The sequence below is a fragment of the Anoplopoma fimbria genome, chromosome 12 (genome assembly GCF_027596085.1).
Source record: "Anoplopoma fimbria isolate UVic2021 breed Golden Eagle Sablefish chromosome 12, Afim_UVic_2022, whole genome shotgun sequence".
NCBI lineage: Eukaryota > Metazoa > Chordata > Actinopteri > Perciformes > Anoplopomatidae > Anoplopoma > Anoplopoma fimbria.
In genome coordinates, this window is record NC_072460.1 from 1922151 (window position 1) to 1939358 (window position 17208).

Sequence of the window (17208 nt, forward strand, 5' to 3'; positions counted from 1 at the left end):
ACTATACCTTTAACGAGGTTCATTGAAGGGCTTCTTGGTAAACTGGGGGAGCTGTCAAGATTCCTGTGCGTCCAGGAAAATCTGCAGCCTTTAGTGATGCCTTCAACGTCCTGAAAAATGATAAAATAGCTTTAGTCGTACTAACATGGGATAGTTTGAGATGTGAAAAGGCACCTGAATTCATTACTGTCTAACATCAGTGCATCAGCTGGCAGTGGCTCTGTTTAGATGTGATAAAGGTGAAATCATTGGTGTTGAAAATATATTTTAGTCAATAGCCCTCTGTGTTGTTTCAGACTGAATACATTCATCCTTCATCCTATCGAAACAGTTCACAGTTGTCACTTCTTACTAACGACACTCTGTATGTGTCTGTGTTGCAGAATTCCCAGAGGAAAAGAGGAGCAAGACCCAACAACAAACCTGACAAGAAGCTCTGTCCACAGGTAACACACACACACACACACACACACACACACACACACACACACACACACACACACACACACACACACACACACACACACACACACACACACACACACAGATACCTATGTTCCTCCAACTAATCAATAAGAGACACAAAGTGCTGTTTCAGCAGCTAAACCCTGAAGACACTTAACACTGGAGAGAGTGACATTTATCTAACACACACACACGCTTGCAAAAGGACATGTAATGCAATCACAAATAACAAATAGCTGAGTGTTAAGCTGAAACATCTGCAGAACGAACAAAAATACAAATACTACAATACCAAGCTTTTCTTGTTTTTATTCTGCCGTTTTCACTGCTGCCCAAAGCTTGTTAAGATTATTTCTTATTTATTTACATTTATTTGCTTCATGAGGCAATTAACCATTCTATCCACATATATCTTATTATATAAAATACTTTATAAATAATATAAAATAAACAGGATCTGACTTGTTTGCACACTGACACACTCTAATATTACATATTACCACAACTATCCTGTTTCGGATGTTTGTCAATTTCCTTGTAGTCATATCAAGGGAAGCAGATAAATATCTCCTAAAATTATAAAAAAATTGAAGTAAATGTCATCATATTTTCATGGCGTCAGCGTGTCATTGACGTTGACAGTTTTTGTGGCGTCAGCATTGCTCGAGGCAGTTGTCGTCTCTGCAAAAAAATGTAATTGCATGTAGTGCAGGTGACGGGCTGTGACTGTTACTCCCTCCTACATGCCTCAACATTGAGTGTGGAACAGAGCAGCACTGGTTCCAAACTATAAGAATCAGAGTCATTTGGGAACATGCTTCTTGAATCTTGCAAGGACAGTTTGTTTGTTAATATTCTGTTCAGTCGTGAAAAAGTAAACAGGATCACTTTGCAAAAATAATTTTGTGCTCAGAGGGACTCAGTCTAGCATGATGAGGCATCATTTATGTTTAGTTCAATTAAAAACAAAAGTCACACAATGAACATTGAATTTTTTCATGGAAATAATAAAGATTTTTACTATCTTGTTGCCCAAAAGAATCAACTAACTCTTCAGGCAACCTGATCTCTATAAACCGATTCCTCATTCAGATGCAGAATCTGTAAGAGGAGAAGGTTTTGGTATTGGAAGCCTTCTGGTTTCTGGTTCATGACTAATCAAGTTCAAACACCCTCTGGTTGAATGCAGATAAACGATCCTTGTGGAGAGCAAAATAGGAGGAACACATTGGCTTAAATGAGATCTCAGACCCAACGGGTATCGCCCAATGATATAGATCTTTGTTGATTTAGACTTAGCTTGTAAACTGGCTACCTCTGAAACTATCCAGTCGTACACATCGTCTCTCATCTCCAACTCCAGTCACGCATCTCAAGCTGCTAATGTGGATGCAAACAATGAGCTGTGCATAGAAAGGACGTTTTGGCGTGTACAACTGATGGCTACACCATAAAAAACATACGTACATAGAGCAGGTACTATAGCAAACCTGCTGCTTCTACAGACTGGCACTCTAATTCAATAATTAATTAGTTAATTATGAGCTTTATTGCCAATCCTCCCTGAAACAGCTGTGTTATTCTTTTAGTTTTTGTTGAGTTCAGAATATACTTATTAACATTGTAATGGGCCACCGACCACGACTGTCATGTTGGAAATCTATCATGTTTGATTATTTAAGTGTGTTGCTGCCTCACAGATTATAACTGGGCTCTCTATGTGTCTGTCTCTGTTGTCTGTGACCCATTTCCTCTGGGGATCACACTCTATCTGTCCAAACAAGCCGTGTGCAGCTTGAAGCAGATTAATCAGCCTTTCCTTTATTCCCCCCATCTCCACATGATCTCTTTCTCTCTTTTCTTCCCTCCATTTTGTCCTGCAGGTGTGTGTACCTACCTTGCATACCCAGTTTTTGTTTATGCTCGGATTAAAGATCAGGTCTCGACGCAGCTCTTTAAATCTCTACCTCCTTTTCATTCTGCCTCACTTCTCTTCCAGAAATAGGACTACATTTTCCTTAACCTCACTCTCGGCGGTCTCCCTCCCTTCTTTATTTTTCCAAATCACTAAAATAATTCAAAGACAGCTGACAGAATAGTTTTTCCTCTGTGGAAAAAAAAGGCACTCTGGGAGTTAGAAATGTGTGCGATCAGGTTCAACAGAGTACACAGAGATACAGATTAAAAACCCACAGGACTAACATATCACCACAGAAGGTGTTTGCGGTGAAATGAATTCTCTCACCGATGCCTCTCCCCGTCTACTAACGCAAGCCCAGGCTTTCTCTCCAAGCCACATACCATAAATGGTCGACTGGCTGGCTCTCGTCTCGCTTAATGTGGTTGGAAAAGCTCCACAGGCCGTAAAACAAATACAGCCAGAGAGCTGCTTCTGAGGAATGAGGTGCACAGGGTCACCTCAGGTCAGCAGTAGTTACAACGGAGTTCGACATAGAGATACATCCATCTATGTATGTGTGTATGTTTATGTTGAGAGCTTCATACAACTACTAAAAAAGGGGAATGTTTAAAGCTGCAGGAAACTGTTTTTTTGGGCCACTAGGGGGCAGAAACACAGCCCTTCTGTTGTTGGTTTTGTGGTACAAAACAGTTGCCCACATATCCAGCAGACAGCAAGTCCAACATCAACTCTCTTTATGCTCTGTTTTGGTCTCCACCAACTCCTGAGGGAAATAATTGTCCACCAGCTAGTCACTAACTCCGTCTGTCTGCTCGTGTAGTATGGGGTTATAAGAGGTTACTTTAGTTTGGTGAGGGCAGTGAGACGTGCTCTATAGAGCCACGGAGTTGGCGATGATGATTGATCAGTTAAAAGAAGACGATGTAACTTTAAAGAAAAGTAAATAAGACATTCTTATTTCACAAACTAAAAGCTAAATTCATCAGCAATAAAACACATTCCTGCTCCATTTTAATATGTTGTTTCTGCTACAACCTTACTTGGTGTAATGTTAGCAAACTTATGCTATGTTACAGAAGTTACTGAATAACTTCACTGACTTTATGATTCTTCTCTGCTTGTGCTACTGTTAGCTCCTGTGTTAGCCCTTACCATTATCCCGTCTCTGCCACTGTAGGCCACAGCTGCTGTGAAAAATAATGCTATAAATATAAATATTGATCAATGTAGGTTTAGTGCTTCCACTGCTTCATATCACGTGTGAGGGGTAGTCTCACAGTTCTGTATTTTATGTCCCAGTTAGTTAGTAAATATCCATTTCATATGCTGTATGACGCTCTCTGAGGCAAACCACAGTGGACTTTCACTGTTTCCTTTGTGTTGGTTTTTTTTCTTTCTTTTTCATAAAAGCCCCACGAGGAACAAACACAGCGTGACTCTGACCTCACCATTTGGTAGCTGAAAGCCGCAAGCTAGTCAAATAGCTCTTTGTCATTATTATTTAAGTTCAAGGCGATTTTAAATAGAACCAATTCATCCCACTTGAGTTGCAGGACTGTACTGCTTGTGTTCAAATGACAGACAAGCAAACAGTTTAGTGCATATTATAACTGAGAGAGCAAATCATCAGGACGTTATTCAATAACAAAATGATCTCTAATGTTGTCCAGTTGTCAGCCTGGATTTAAGCTTTAATCCATCTCTGTGCAGCTTTACTGTCTGCAGCTTTTACTTTCTGTGTGTGTTTTCATCCCTGTCACGTTCTCTGTCCGTGTCTGTGTAACCTCTCGCCCTGTGTAGACGGACTGAAGTGTCCTCCGTCCTTTGTTTGTGTCTTGTCTTGTCTGTTCTCTGTGACTTTGTCTCAGTCTCAATGTCTCTCAGTTTCATCCTATTTTGTCCTTTTTCTATCCTGAATTATGGCAAATTACATAAATGGAATATTGTAACACAATTGATTTATATGATATATATATTTCTGATTACCTTAGTGAGAGTTTGCATCATTCATAGGGAAACATGAAAATCATCAGCATCCTTCTTGTCTCTATTTATCTCAAGTTCCCTCCCAACATTTTCCCCTAACTCAAACAGTTCAGGATAGGGCAGCACCAGCTGACTTTAAATATGTTGATTTATTTTCAGTTAATGAGTTAACTGACCAAAAAAGTTCAAAAACTCAAGAAGATTCATTACACAAGTAATGCATTTCACACAAGCTGCAACCTACATTACCTAAATAGATGAATTAATAATTAAATGTCTGTCACTGTGTCATAACTGTCCGTTGCATGGTAACAGACGTGTGTACATGTCATCCTCTCTACAGCAGTTTTTGTATCAATGTCACCTCGGTGCTCCCTCTCTTCTCTTTCTCTCCCGTCACCACAGGAGGACAGCTCAGACCTGAAATGCCAGCTCCACTTTGCCAAAGAGGAGTCAGCCCTGATGTGCAAGAAGCTGACCAAACTGGTGAAGGACAGCGAGGCCATGAAGGAGGAGCTGGCCAAGTACAGGTCGCTGTACGGGGACGTCAACGCCTCGCTCACCGTGGAGGAGGTGAGGGGAGGATGAGGAGGACGGATGTTAACTATATATAACCAGATATTTGTTTTTGAGTCAGTTTACACAGGAGCAAAACAGTTTACCATGTTTTACTTTGTAGTCAGACATTTATAAATGAGCAAATTAGGGCAGACAATGTAGTGGTTAGTGAACAAGGCCACGTATTGAGAATCAAATATCACCGCACAGAGGAGGAGGATTTCATAGGATTTCATATTTAGATGATAGTAATACAGCCCACAGAAGTGTTTTCTGACAACAAATAAGGTTCCATTCCATCTTTATACCGTTTAGCCTCTGTATCTTTTGATGTTTGCCTGAGAGATGCAACGTAGCCACTAAGCTATTATGGTGGTCCTAGTTTGTAAAGTACCTCCCCCTTTGTACCCCTATAAACCCAAATGCCAAACACGCCTGGGAAAACTCTACAGAGGTGCATTTGTATTGTTTTAGAAACTGCCAAAACTCCCCACACAGCTCATTAAATCCAACTCACTTATGAGCCTTTTCAGAGACTAATGCTGAAGCAAACAAACATATTTTCATTATTGACTTTCCAGTCTAGTAATGATGAGGATTTAAATGTGCAGGACTGAAAATGTTATTACTATTGATAATGATATTTATAGGACAGTTTGTCAAACCATGATAATAAAAATGGCATACAAATGGTAGAAACACTTCTAAGCCCTTCATGCTAACAGTCATAACAATTGTTTATTGTGTGTGAATGAACAGGTGGGAGTTGAGTATTCTCCTCTCCTCATGTCTTTCTTTTTTGACCCCTTCAGGTTGCCGACTCCCCCCACACGCGTGAGGCGGAGATCAGAGTCCACCTGAAGCTGGTGGAGGAGGAGGCCAACCTGCTGAGTCGACGCATCGTTGAGCTGGAGGTGGAGAACAGGGGGCTCCGAGCTGAGATGGACGACATGAAGGGACCACAAGGTAGTTTTTAAAAACTCATCTCTGTTACACATTTCTGTCAGACACCTGAGCCCCTCTTGGTGGTGGAATTAATCTTAAATCTTCAGAAACAAGGAGGAACTGCTAAAATGTAGTTTTTTACACTGGCTTTTGTTCCGATTAAATAAAGGAGGTACACCATAGTAAATACTGAGCTTTAAAGATTTTGGTAGGCAGAGTTTGAGAACTGTGTCCAGTCTTTAAACTAAGCTAAGCTAAGCGGCTGATGGCTCCATATACCACGTTCAGACATGAAAATGTTGAACTATTGCTATAATTATTATGATATTATTATTATACCTGCTTTCAGACATGTTTTGGATATTTATGTTTGCATGATTCATCTGTAATTATTCTTTCATAAACTATATTTTCTCTGCTCATTGTTTCTTTGCGCTAGATGGTCCACTTGAGCTTTCTGGTGTTGGTTGCGGCCTTGGGGGAGGAGCCATGGTACTCGGGGGAGGGGCTTCATCTGAAAACGTCATGGAGCTCCAGAGACACCTCCAGTTTGTGGAGGAGGAGGCGGAGCTACTGAGAAGGTCCCTCATTGAGATGGAGGAACAGAACAAACTCCTGATGAATGAGATAAACCGCTGTAAATCTGACCTGCAGCCGCCAACGCCTGCACTGTCGTCTAACTCATTGGCGTCGCTCACTGAGGGGCTGCTCAACGACAGCCCGGTGCACTCCATACAGGAGGGGGCGGTGCTTATCAGCACAGACGCCCCCGCCCACGAGGAGGAGCTCCGACTGGCGAGGCTTCAGATTGGAGAGCTGGGTGGAAAGGTGAAGAAGCTGCAGTATGAAAACCGAGTGCTTCTGTCCAACCTGCAGCGCTGTGATCTGGCCTCCTACCATGCTCCATCCTCCTCCTCGTCTTCCTCATCACTACGATTGTCTCTGGAGACTGACGCCGAGGCTGGAGACTCAGCTGAGTGCCTCCCAAGGTAGTCCATGTTTTCAGTTCCCCTCACAACATCACAGTCAGCAGGATTCATCCTCTTGGAATCAATGCACTTGATGAGGGATTAAAAGATCCCATGGCAATGTAAGATAGAGATGGAAAGTTAGTTATCGACCTTGGAGACGAAGTGGACAAAACAATCTCACACCATTTTGTAATTCTCCATCTTCATCAGCTGAATGATCTTTCAATCCCAACTTTTTAAAGCAACATTTAAGTCCTCAATGTGCTCTCTCTGTATTTTTCCGTCAGCCCGCCGCTCCGCAAAGAGCCAGTCGGGGGTGAGACCGACGCCCTGGAGATCAAGGAACGGAAAAAGAAGATCGAGGACAACGCTGACGCAACCGCCTCACTCCCTGGCTACCTGGGGCAGAAGGACCATGATGCCTTGCTGGCCATGAGGGACCAGGCTCGCTTGGTTTCCACGGCGATACAGCTCCTGACTTCCCCAGAGTCTAACTGCCTCTCCTCCTCCCCGTCCATCTATCACAAGGTCTGCAGCAATGAGGCAGCAGAGCCGTGTGACCTGGAGAAACCTCAGCCTCACAGCCAGGTACGTGTCTTCCAGAATCCTCTCCGGGGAACCCTTTTTCATTTTCAAAGAGATAGATTTTCACAGTAATGACCGACTGTGTGATAAATGTCTGTTATTTCCTTTGTTCCTCAGATTTCAGAGCTGTCTGATCTGGCGGACCGGCCCCTGGTTGGTGCTCTGACCAGCAGGCTCCAGGCCCTACACACCCAGCTACAGGCCTTTGTGGAGCGGGTAGACAGCCAGGGTAAACCCCCAGCGGGTGGGAGGGACCCTCAGGTTGAAGGAGCGTCTCCTCTGGCCTCACCCTGCGCCTCCCTCCCCTGCTCTGGGGACGGACAGGATGGACTGAACACCGCCGTGGAGCAGGTAAAAGACAGGAAACACACTCTTCCTTTTCACTCCTTGTCACTCTGTCTCTTTCATTTGTTATCAGTCTCTTCTTTAAAAGCTTTTACTTTTTTTATTTTCTGTTGTCACTAGTTTGTTTTTCTATTCTACAATTTTGTGTTCGGTCTAACTATTAGTTTGGCTGCATAACTCCCAGTCCCATCTAACCCTGCTGCTTTAGTTTCTCCTCACAGTGGAGAGTGGTTTTACACAACACGCTCAAATCTGATTTACCACCGGCAACTTAAATTACAAATCTAACCTGACGTGCTTCCAACAGCTCTTTGATGGAAAAATATCCCCTATGTGACAAACATAAATATGAAATTGTGAAAACAAAAACTGCCCCTGCTCAATGGACGTATGAGATGAATTCAGATTTGAGCTGCCAGTGTAAACATCTCCACACGATGCCTCCCATGTCCTCTGCATGCTGTTAAATGACTTCCTGACCTGGTATTTAGATGCTGCTTTAGGCCTCAAATGGAGCCTGTTTGTATGCATGGACATAGTAGAGTTATCAAAAGCACATAAAGCACCATTTGTTTATATATTTTCATCAGCATCATAAAACCAACATACAGTCTAGGTTTAAATTGAATAAGGTTGAGCACTACATTTATATAGATTTACTCACATTTATGGTGTAATTGAATGTGGCATCAGAATAAAGGCCAGCAGGACAATTGTGTTATATGGCCCGTATAAAGATTTATGTAGCATCATGCAACGTAGTTGACTAGCAAATAATAAACTATAAACATCGTATACAAGCAATATCTGAGACTGTTTTGGTTTGAATACTTTGTTTAAAATCATAAAAGATACAAGGCTAGTGTTTGGTGTTCATCTATTTAGCTGTTTAGTCACCAGATACTGAGAACTGTATTTTTAAAATGACCGTGTTTTTTATGATAAGATGAGTAACATTGGTAGAAACACAAGACAACAAAAGCACTTACAAATATACTATAATTTCATCGCTAAAATACTGATGAGTCTGAAAATAGGATTAAGTATCTGAGTCATTCAAAATCCATAATTTGTGTGCAAAGAAAGAGGTGGTGCTGAAATCTACTTTGGATTATTATTAAAGAGTTGTCCACACTGATTTCTTAAAGGAGCAGTTGAGACAGTGAGTTGGTCTCAATAGATGTGTCAGCTGCAGCTGCTAGCTTAAGCTTCAACTGTCAGGAACATGCTTTGAAAAAAAAGTCACTTTTGATGACAAATCTTTCATTTTTGATTTAAAGATTGTGTCACCGCACTGGCAGTTTTAACCACAAAAAAACAATAGTAGATTAATTTACTTAGATGGATATTTTTAAAATGTGGTTTACTGCCTTTACAACAAGAGGAACTTGTTTCTGGTAAAAGTCTGTCTTTTCTTATCGTATCTCGTTTGCCTTTCTGTAGAAGGCTGTGACGAAGTTATACAAAGTTTTAAGAGAATACATTATCATGTTTAGACTCCATTAGAGGCCAATTCTGAGTCCCAACACCCCTCCGATCTCTCCTCCCCTCTCCCTCCTCCCTCTCCCCTTCCCCTTTTGCCCCTTCCTCCTTTCCCCTTTCTCTCTGCACGGGCACCATAACCGCCGGTTTCTGCACTTCACTTCCATCTCCTCCTTTCCCTCCTTTCTCCCGTTACTCACCTCCTTAAATGCCTACCTACTCTCCTCTGACTCCTTGCTCACCTCACATCCCTTTCCTTCCCTCGTTCCCACTCTTCCTCCTCCTTCTCCCTTTTTTCGTTGCTTTGCTTCACCTCCTTCACCTTGTTGCGCCGTCGCCCCTTCGCTCTGACTTTTCATCCTAACTGCCTTACTTCCTTCTCGTCTTCTTTCTCCCCTCTTTCCCCTCTCCCTTCCCTCCTCTATCTCCCATTGCTGTTTCTCCCTCGTCTCTCCTTTCGTCCCACTCTTCTATGTCCTTTTCCGTTTCATTTATATCTCCTTCCCCCCTCAGCCATTCATTCTGCCCTCCATCCTCCTTTTTTTTCTTTTCTCCACTCTCTCCTTCTCCTCTCTGACCAAGCTCTTTCTCCTCTACATCCTTTTCTTCGTCTTGTGAGATCCACGCTCAACTGTTTCTGTTCTGTTCCTCGTTTTTCATTTCTCTCAATGTTGTCATATGGATGGACGTCATTTTGGTTGAATTGTTTTTTATTCTTATTGTTGTGTTTGTTTGTCTTGTTTTTTCCTCCATTTCTATCACTCCTCCTTTTTCTTTTTGTTCGACAACTTCTCCTCCCCCCTGTCCCTCCCTCTCTCCTCTATGTTTTTCTTTTTCTTTCTTTGTTTTTTTATTCATTAACCTGCTCATGCATGCATGCAGCAGCCTGATTATAGGGACCAATCAGAGCCGGAGGTGAAATGTCAAATCGAGGAGAACAGCCAATCAGACAGCAATGAGACACAAAAGCAGGAACACAGCCAGCTGGAACAGGGAGAGAAGGAAACAGACGATGCGCTGGTGAGTCGCTCAACATCACAACCGTTCACATCATGACAGACACGGACATACACAACGGGGCCTTAAGCTAAAGCGTTAATGTCAAATTTCTCACTGTGTCTTTTACACACAGACAGACAAACACTTTTAGCTGTTAGAAGTCTAAACATGCCTTCAGGCCAACAAACAGATGTCTACTCTGCTCCTTTAACAGTCTGTCCAAGAGGATAAAGTAACCAAGGAAGCTGAGAGTGAATGTGAAAGGGGCTATAACTGCAATTTGTATATGAAACATTGATCAAGTGACTACTTGTATGTGTAAGGGATAAGAAATATCAACCAACTCTGCATTAACCATCAGTGTTTTTTCGTGTCACTGTGACTTTAAAGGGTGGTGATCTGTCAGCGTTATGTTTCACTGTGGCAAAAAACAAAACATTTTCCAGCTTTGATACATATGGTTTACAATTTCTACAATAACACCCCAAAATACTCTCTCTGAATAACCATCCAAAAATCAGTTTTGACAACATGATAGCAATACATTTTGTTCAACATGTATGATGGTCACAATTTAAAATAGGTCCATTTACTAGCTTTTTCAAAAGTTTTCAAATGATAATGGGTCAAAACTCGTATATAGTGGATGGTCCTGTCTACTGCCTTCAAAGATGGTCCTAATGGTAACGGAGCCATCTCCATGACAACCGAACAAGCTCCATCTGCTGAGGAAGATCCGAGATTCAGCTAAAAGCCCTGGAAAAAGCTAGTTAAATGGACCTTATATTAAGATTTAAGGGGTCAAACTCCTGTTTCTTGGAGTCAAGAATGAACTTGTACCCTCGTGTAGTAACATTTAACGTTCAGTATTAATATTTGCGTTATTGAATCTGATACAAATCCTAAAAACAAACCCCTGAAAATGGGCCTCGAATGAAAACATGGGCTGTGTGTACTTGCATCACTTCTTCCTGTTCAAACACACAATGACAGGAAAAGTTCATCAAAGGCTCATTTTTATGCACATGTACACACACACACACACACACACACACACACACACACACACACACACACACACACACACACACATATTGAAGCTTGAAGTAAGTGATGTGGTACAGTGGTGGTGAACTCATGCTAGCAACACAGTGTTGTCAACAAACATAAACAGTGACTTCACCGTCAGCTGTGGGATTGACGGGAAGAAAAGACCTTTGTTTGGCTGACCTTTTGCTGGCGTGTCTCCATGGTAACCAGGGATGTGCGTGTGTCTGCATCTTTATCCACGCTTAAGAATAGGAAATAGGATGAAGCAGAAAGATAAGAAGAGAGTCTGATATTCTGGAGAAACAGTTGATGAACTGAGCAGAGCAGTGACACAGCAGCACATACTGGACACCCAGTGATACACAAACACTCAGCACAATGGTTCCACTCATTCTCTGCAGTATTCACTGGTAGAGTTTATTTCCCCCTGCCTCCAGTCTTTATGCTAGGCTCGGCTATGATGTTGGTAAAATGGTGTTATAAGTGTTTTTAGATCCTCTCATTCTTTGCACATTTGCTCAAACTTTGCTACAATTTTGTAGTGCTCATTTTTGCATGAGCAGCTGCCACTTTCTCACAACAGTGAGTCATATTGGAACAGGAATTCCAGCGGTGAACGGCCGGGTGCTGTTCAGGGTGGAGGGTGGTGGAGGGCAGAGGCTGAGCCCAGTGGAGGGTGAAAGAGGACATTAATGGTACAGTAGTGGGTCGATGGATCGCACTCACTCAGCAGCCAAATGAGGCATGGGAGAGTGCATGAGAGGATGTGCGTGCATGTGTGAGAGTGTGTGTGTGTGTGTGTGTATTTGTGGGCATACAGTTAGCGTGCCAAAGATGAGATGTGATTTAAAGGGTGTTCGAGCACAAAACTGCCATGTTATGTGCTTTTCACACTCGGCTGTTTCTCCCTTTTTCATTTCCTTCTAACTCTGTTGTCCCTCGCCACCTCTGTGTTTCCTACCTACCGGTGTTTCCCTATCCACTGCTCCTTTCCTTATAACCTTCTTTCCCGCATCTCTTATTTTTTCTTTCACCCTATTTAACTTTTTCCTTATCTTTTCCCCCCCTTTCCTCATCTCCCTCTTCATTTACACCAGCCTGTCCATGGCGATGACCTTGGGGCTCAGCTGTCCGAAGTGGAGGAGACGTCATTGGGAACTCAGGGGGAGCTGGAGAAGGAGAGGCAGGCTCAGAGAGAAACCGCCCTCAAACTCACACAGGTCAGTTTGCAGCACTGCATGCTCCCAAGACACACAAATGAATACTGACTTGTAAACAAAAGACTGTCAATCTCACACAAATATTGAAATTTTATACTTGTTTTTTTTGCAGCTAAAATGACCCTGTGTTTTGTTTTAATGTTGTCAATGCTGTTGTATTTTGGGGTCTTCAGTTTTGAAAAACAACCTAGCATCCAAACTGTTTGGCCTCATGTCAAACTGTCTTTCCCTCTCAGCTCCAGGAGGAGCACCAGAAGGCTCTGCTCCGTCGGGACTTCCAGCTGCAGAGTTTGGGCCTCCAGGCTCGGCTCCAGCAGAAGTTGTGGAGCCAGGAGAGGACTCTGCTGGTCCAGGAGTCCCAGCACCTCAAACAGGCCCTGTTACTGCTCAGCCTCAAACTACGCTGCTTCCTCAAACAGTGGAGGCTGGGCTGCAGGAAGGACGCAGAGTGGAAAGACATCTTGGAGGTATGAGGGGAAGGGAAAGGAAAATGCTTTTCGACTGTTCACACTGTTGACATACTGTTTGTCATTATTTTAAACAAGATATGTATTTATTTATTTTGCTGCTAGGCTTTGTATCGCAAAGCAATACTCTATCGTTCTCAAAAAATATCCCCATTTGTTCTCAAAAATGATGATATGTCAAGTTTTCAATCCAAGAAAGAATGAAGAAAAAATATTTTGAGTTTAAACCAGGTGCTATTGAGAAAACAAATAACTTTGCCATGAAACAAAGTGACCTGATTTAACACACATGTGAAATAAATAGTTTTTCTTTTTGTATCATATTTTGAATATTGTAGCTGGCTGTGAATTTTAACAATTGTTTCCTTAGCAGCAGTAAGAAAATACCATACAGAGGCTGAGATAAATGATTGACAATGATCCTGCTTTGTGATATTCTTCAAGATGAACAGCCTGAAGGACCTCTACCTGCTGCTGGAGGAGGAGAACCTGAGTCCCGCCCACCAGACTGACAAGAGGGCCGCTGCAGACGAACAGCCACTCAGCCCAACTATCAAGGTAAGTGGAGTGACAGACACACATACACACAAACACACACACACACACACATTCTTACATGCGTACCTTTCCCCGTAGTCGAGCTCCGTGAGCAGCACCTTAGCAGACCTGAAGGTGGCGCTGCAAGATTTGAGTGGAGAGTTGCGACAGGAGAGACAAGGCTCCCAAGAACTCACACAGCAGTTCGCCAAGGCCAAGGCATCATGGGAGGTGGAGAGGACTGAACTAAAGAGCATCTTAACCCAGGTAAGAAGTATTTCTGTAAATTTAGAAAGTATGAGTAATATGTGAACTTATTTTCTGCCAGTTTTGGCAAAATTAAGATTTTCTTCTCATGAAAGATTTCTGTTGGTGCTGTTGATGCTGCTGTCGTTTGATTGAAGTGGGCAGGACTCTGGAATAAAGATGATGTCACATATTTGTCTGCACCAATCAGGATTTAGAATTCATGTTGCCTGGCTGCTGTCACTCAACTTTTTCTTCCAGACTTTGATTGTTGCTTATTTAGTCGTAGAGGAATAGTTCCTGTTTGAAACAGAGCTTCAAATGTATCAGTGATACATTATACATTACTTGAAATCAATCAATATGCTTTTTTATGTTACATAAAAAAACAAAATGTAGCCAAAATCCTTTGCCTTATTCTAAGTGAGTCCATTAGGAGACACAACGTGCAATGTACAAAATGCATCATACTCCTATCATTTTATATTCTACACCCACTGTGTTGCCCGTTAAGGGAGCAAGATGATCTAGTTTCCTTCGCTTTCAGATTTAAAAGTCAACAGATACTCAGAAACTCAGATTCTGGGAAGAGATAGAGTTCAACAAAGACAAAAAATCAATAGGAGATTAGATAAAATGGTGTCCTCAATAAATCAGCGCATGCAGGAGCACATCATCCATCAACTACAGAAAAGTTTGCTTAAGTTAGAAGCTCCAAGTGACAAAAGAAAGAAGTTACTTTTGCCAGCAAGCCTGTGCTCCCTGTTTGCATGTGACTGGACAGTTATTGTAGACTTCTACTGGGAAACAGACAGATGAAAAGATAATGATGTGTGGTGTTTCTGTTTTGAAGTGGCCAATATTAATTTTGACAAGTGGATGTTGAAATTAATGACATAATAGTTGGTTAATGTCTACTTCCTAATGCCAAGTGGCTTATGTATTTGTGAATGTGAGCCTTTCATCCCCTGTCTGTCTGTCTGTCTGTCTGTCTGTCTGTCTGTCTGTCTGTCTGTCTGTCTGTCTGTCTGTCTGTCTGTCTGTCTGTCTGTCTGTCTGTCTGTCTGTCTGTCTGTCTGTCTGTCTGTCTGTCTGTCTGTCTGTCTTATCTCCAGGCTGTGAGTAATGGTATTAATGTTTTATCCTCCTCTCCTCCCTCATTGTCTCTCTGTCTCATAACAGCAGCAGAGGTGGTAACTGTGTAAGTGTTAATTAACAGCCTCTGAGATAGAACACAGCCTTTGTGGTAATTGAGACAGAGAGAGAAGAGAGAGAGAGAGATAAAAGAAAGACAGACAGAGAGGGCTGTTAAAGTTTGGCAATTAAAAAGCCTTTTCATGTGTAGCCTCTAGTTCTAACCTCAATAGAAAAAAGCCACCCAATGAGATAATGGACAGTTTGGTATATTTTTTTGTAATTCATGTGAGGACTCTTCCAGCTGCCAAAATGGAGTTTAAAAGTTGCAAACTGTTAAAGCATCTAAAAGGATATCCAGGAAAACTGAATGAAGTGCAGTGTAGTTCCTTAATTTACTGAACATAACAAATTCACTTCATTGGATTTGTTGAAAGGCAGCCTTAAGTAAACTAAATAACACTTTATCATACATATATAATGTACTTGCATACCTGTAAAAAACAAAAGTATGCAAGAGGATGAAATCTAATTTAAAACTTGCACACTTTGAGCACAAAATGTATCAACAGAGCAGCTACAGTTCTGTCAAAAAAAGATTGTTAAATGTTAAACAAATGATACATCAGGCAGCATTTCTATATAATAGCCACATGCTGCAACACCCAGTCACAAAGGGGGAAAAACACCAGGTACACCAGAAACAATTAGACATGTAAAGATTAATCAAAATGCATACACAAGTCAAAATACATTCAGAAAAGGACATCTCATCTCATAGTGAATGAAGTGCAATGATTAACTGATGTAAGGAAAAAGAGGACCACAAAATAAACACCATAAATAAATTCTAAGGAGTGTAAAGGGAATTTGAATTCAATGCAAAGTGATGATTATCAATATTTTAACATATTTAGGTTAAACATTTTGAATGGGTTTCATTAAGATTAGCCTGATCACTTAAACCTAATTCTAATCTTAATCTTAAATCCTCATTCCAAAACTGAAATGCCCCTTTGTTAAAAAAAATCAAATAAAAACCCTCACTATGACGATGAAACACGAGAGACACTCGCACACTGACGGTATCATTTATCATCGTCATAAGAGAGAGACTCTGCCTTTGCGCTGTGGTGCGTGATCATTTGTCTTCTTTTTGGTTTGGCAGCTCTTATGGCAACCAATAGGAAATGCGAGCGGCTTAACAAATAGATGGGACACTCTCCTTTCCTTAAATGTGACGTAGCGGCAGGCTATTTATGAGATTAAATTTACACACTCACCTTTGTGGCTTAATCAAAGAATCCAATCACACGGCTGCGATTCATTTTGCGTGAAGCCAACCATGTCATGCTTTGCTGGATGTGAAGACACAAAATATGAGTCATATTTGATTATGTTTAACTGTGCTGCACTTGAACACAGATTTTGTCAAATATAAACAGAAGCACACACACATGTGCAAACTTGAATCCCACTATTGTCTTTTCTGCCCTGTAAAGTGTGTGTGTGTGTGTGTGTGTGTGTGTGTGTGTGTGTGTGTGTGTGTGTGTGTGTGTGTGTGTGTGTGTGTGTGTGTGTGTGTGTGTGTGTATATGGGTGTGTTAAACCGGCCTAGATGCCACAGCTGGAACTAATCTCTTCTCTGCCAACAATGCACCCTGTAAAGTATGCCGTCAATTTGCCCTGTTGGTGTGTGTGTCTGTGTGTGTGTGTGTGTGTGTAGACATTCACCAGTCCACTGAACCACATCGGTGCCAAGGCGTCCTGGCAGCATGCCACTCCAGCTGTTGCTTTGTCGAACAAGTCAACTCAATTTCAAACACTGTCCCACCTGTCAGACGGCTTGACAAGAAATGATCCTCACCGTTCAGCCTGATAAACAAACACCGTCAGTGAAGTAGAAACGATATCCAGAGCTCTGAAAGCGTGCAGTACAACACTGCCTCCTTTTCCCCCTTAATCAGTCAAACCATCCTGAGAGTAGGACATGTTACCAACACCTGTAGTGAGCAGCTGGAAGCTCTGATTCTCCACATCTGTTGAACCCACTTCACTCGTGTGGGGAGTATGAAGATAAAGAGGATAGGCAGGGAAAAGAGAACAGAAATGTCAATGTGTAAACAATAAACTAGATTATTTGTTTCTTCCAAAAGAACATGTGACTATCCAGGAATGACTCGTATAAGTGTTTTCTGATCTGCCACCTCTGCAGTCAAGGTCTGGTTGAATTGAGGCTTAATCTACTTTAAGACTTAAAAACATTCTTGCTGAGAGTTAGACGAGAAGATGGATAC

The 17208-nt window shown here is 41.9% G+C and overlaps 1 protein-coding gene across 1 annotated transcript in view; it reads left to right on the forward strand.

Annotated features, from left to right (window-relative positions):
* The window catches only part of LOC129099428 (protein SOGA1-like), an 88042-nt gene that overhangs the window by 54664 nt on the left and 16170 nt on the right, over positions 1-17208 (forward strand). Inside the window, 11 exon segments of the mRNA XM_054608663.1 lie at positions 384-446; positions 4778-4945; positions 5743-5896; positions 6315-6867; positions 7134-7434; positions 7549-7782; positions 10141-10278; positions 12405-12527; positions 12764-12994; positions 13439-13552; positions 13631-13798. Of these exon segments, the coding sequence (XP_054464638.1) occupies positions 384-446; positions 4778-4945; positions 5743-5896; positions 6315-6867; positions 7134-7434; positions 7549-7782; positions 10141-10278; positions 12405-12527; positions 12764-12994; positions 13439-13552; positions 13631-13798 (2247 nt within the window).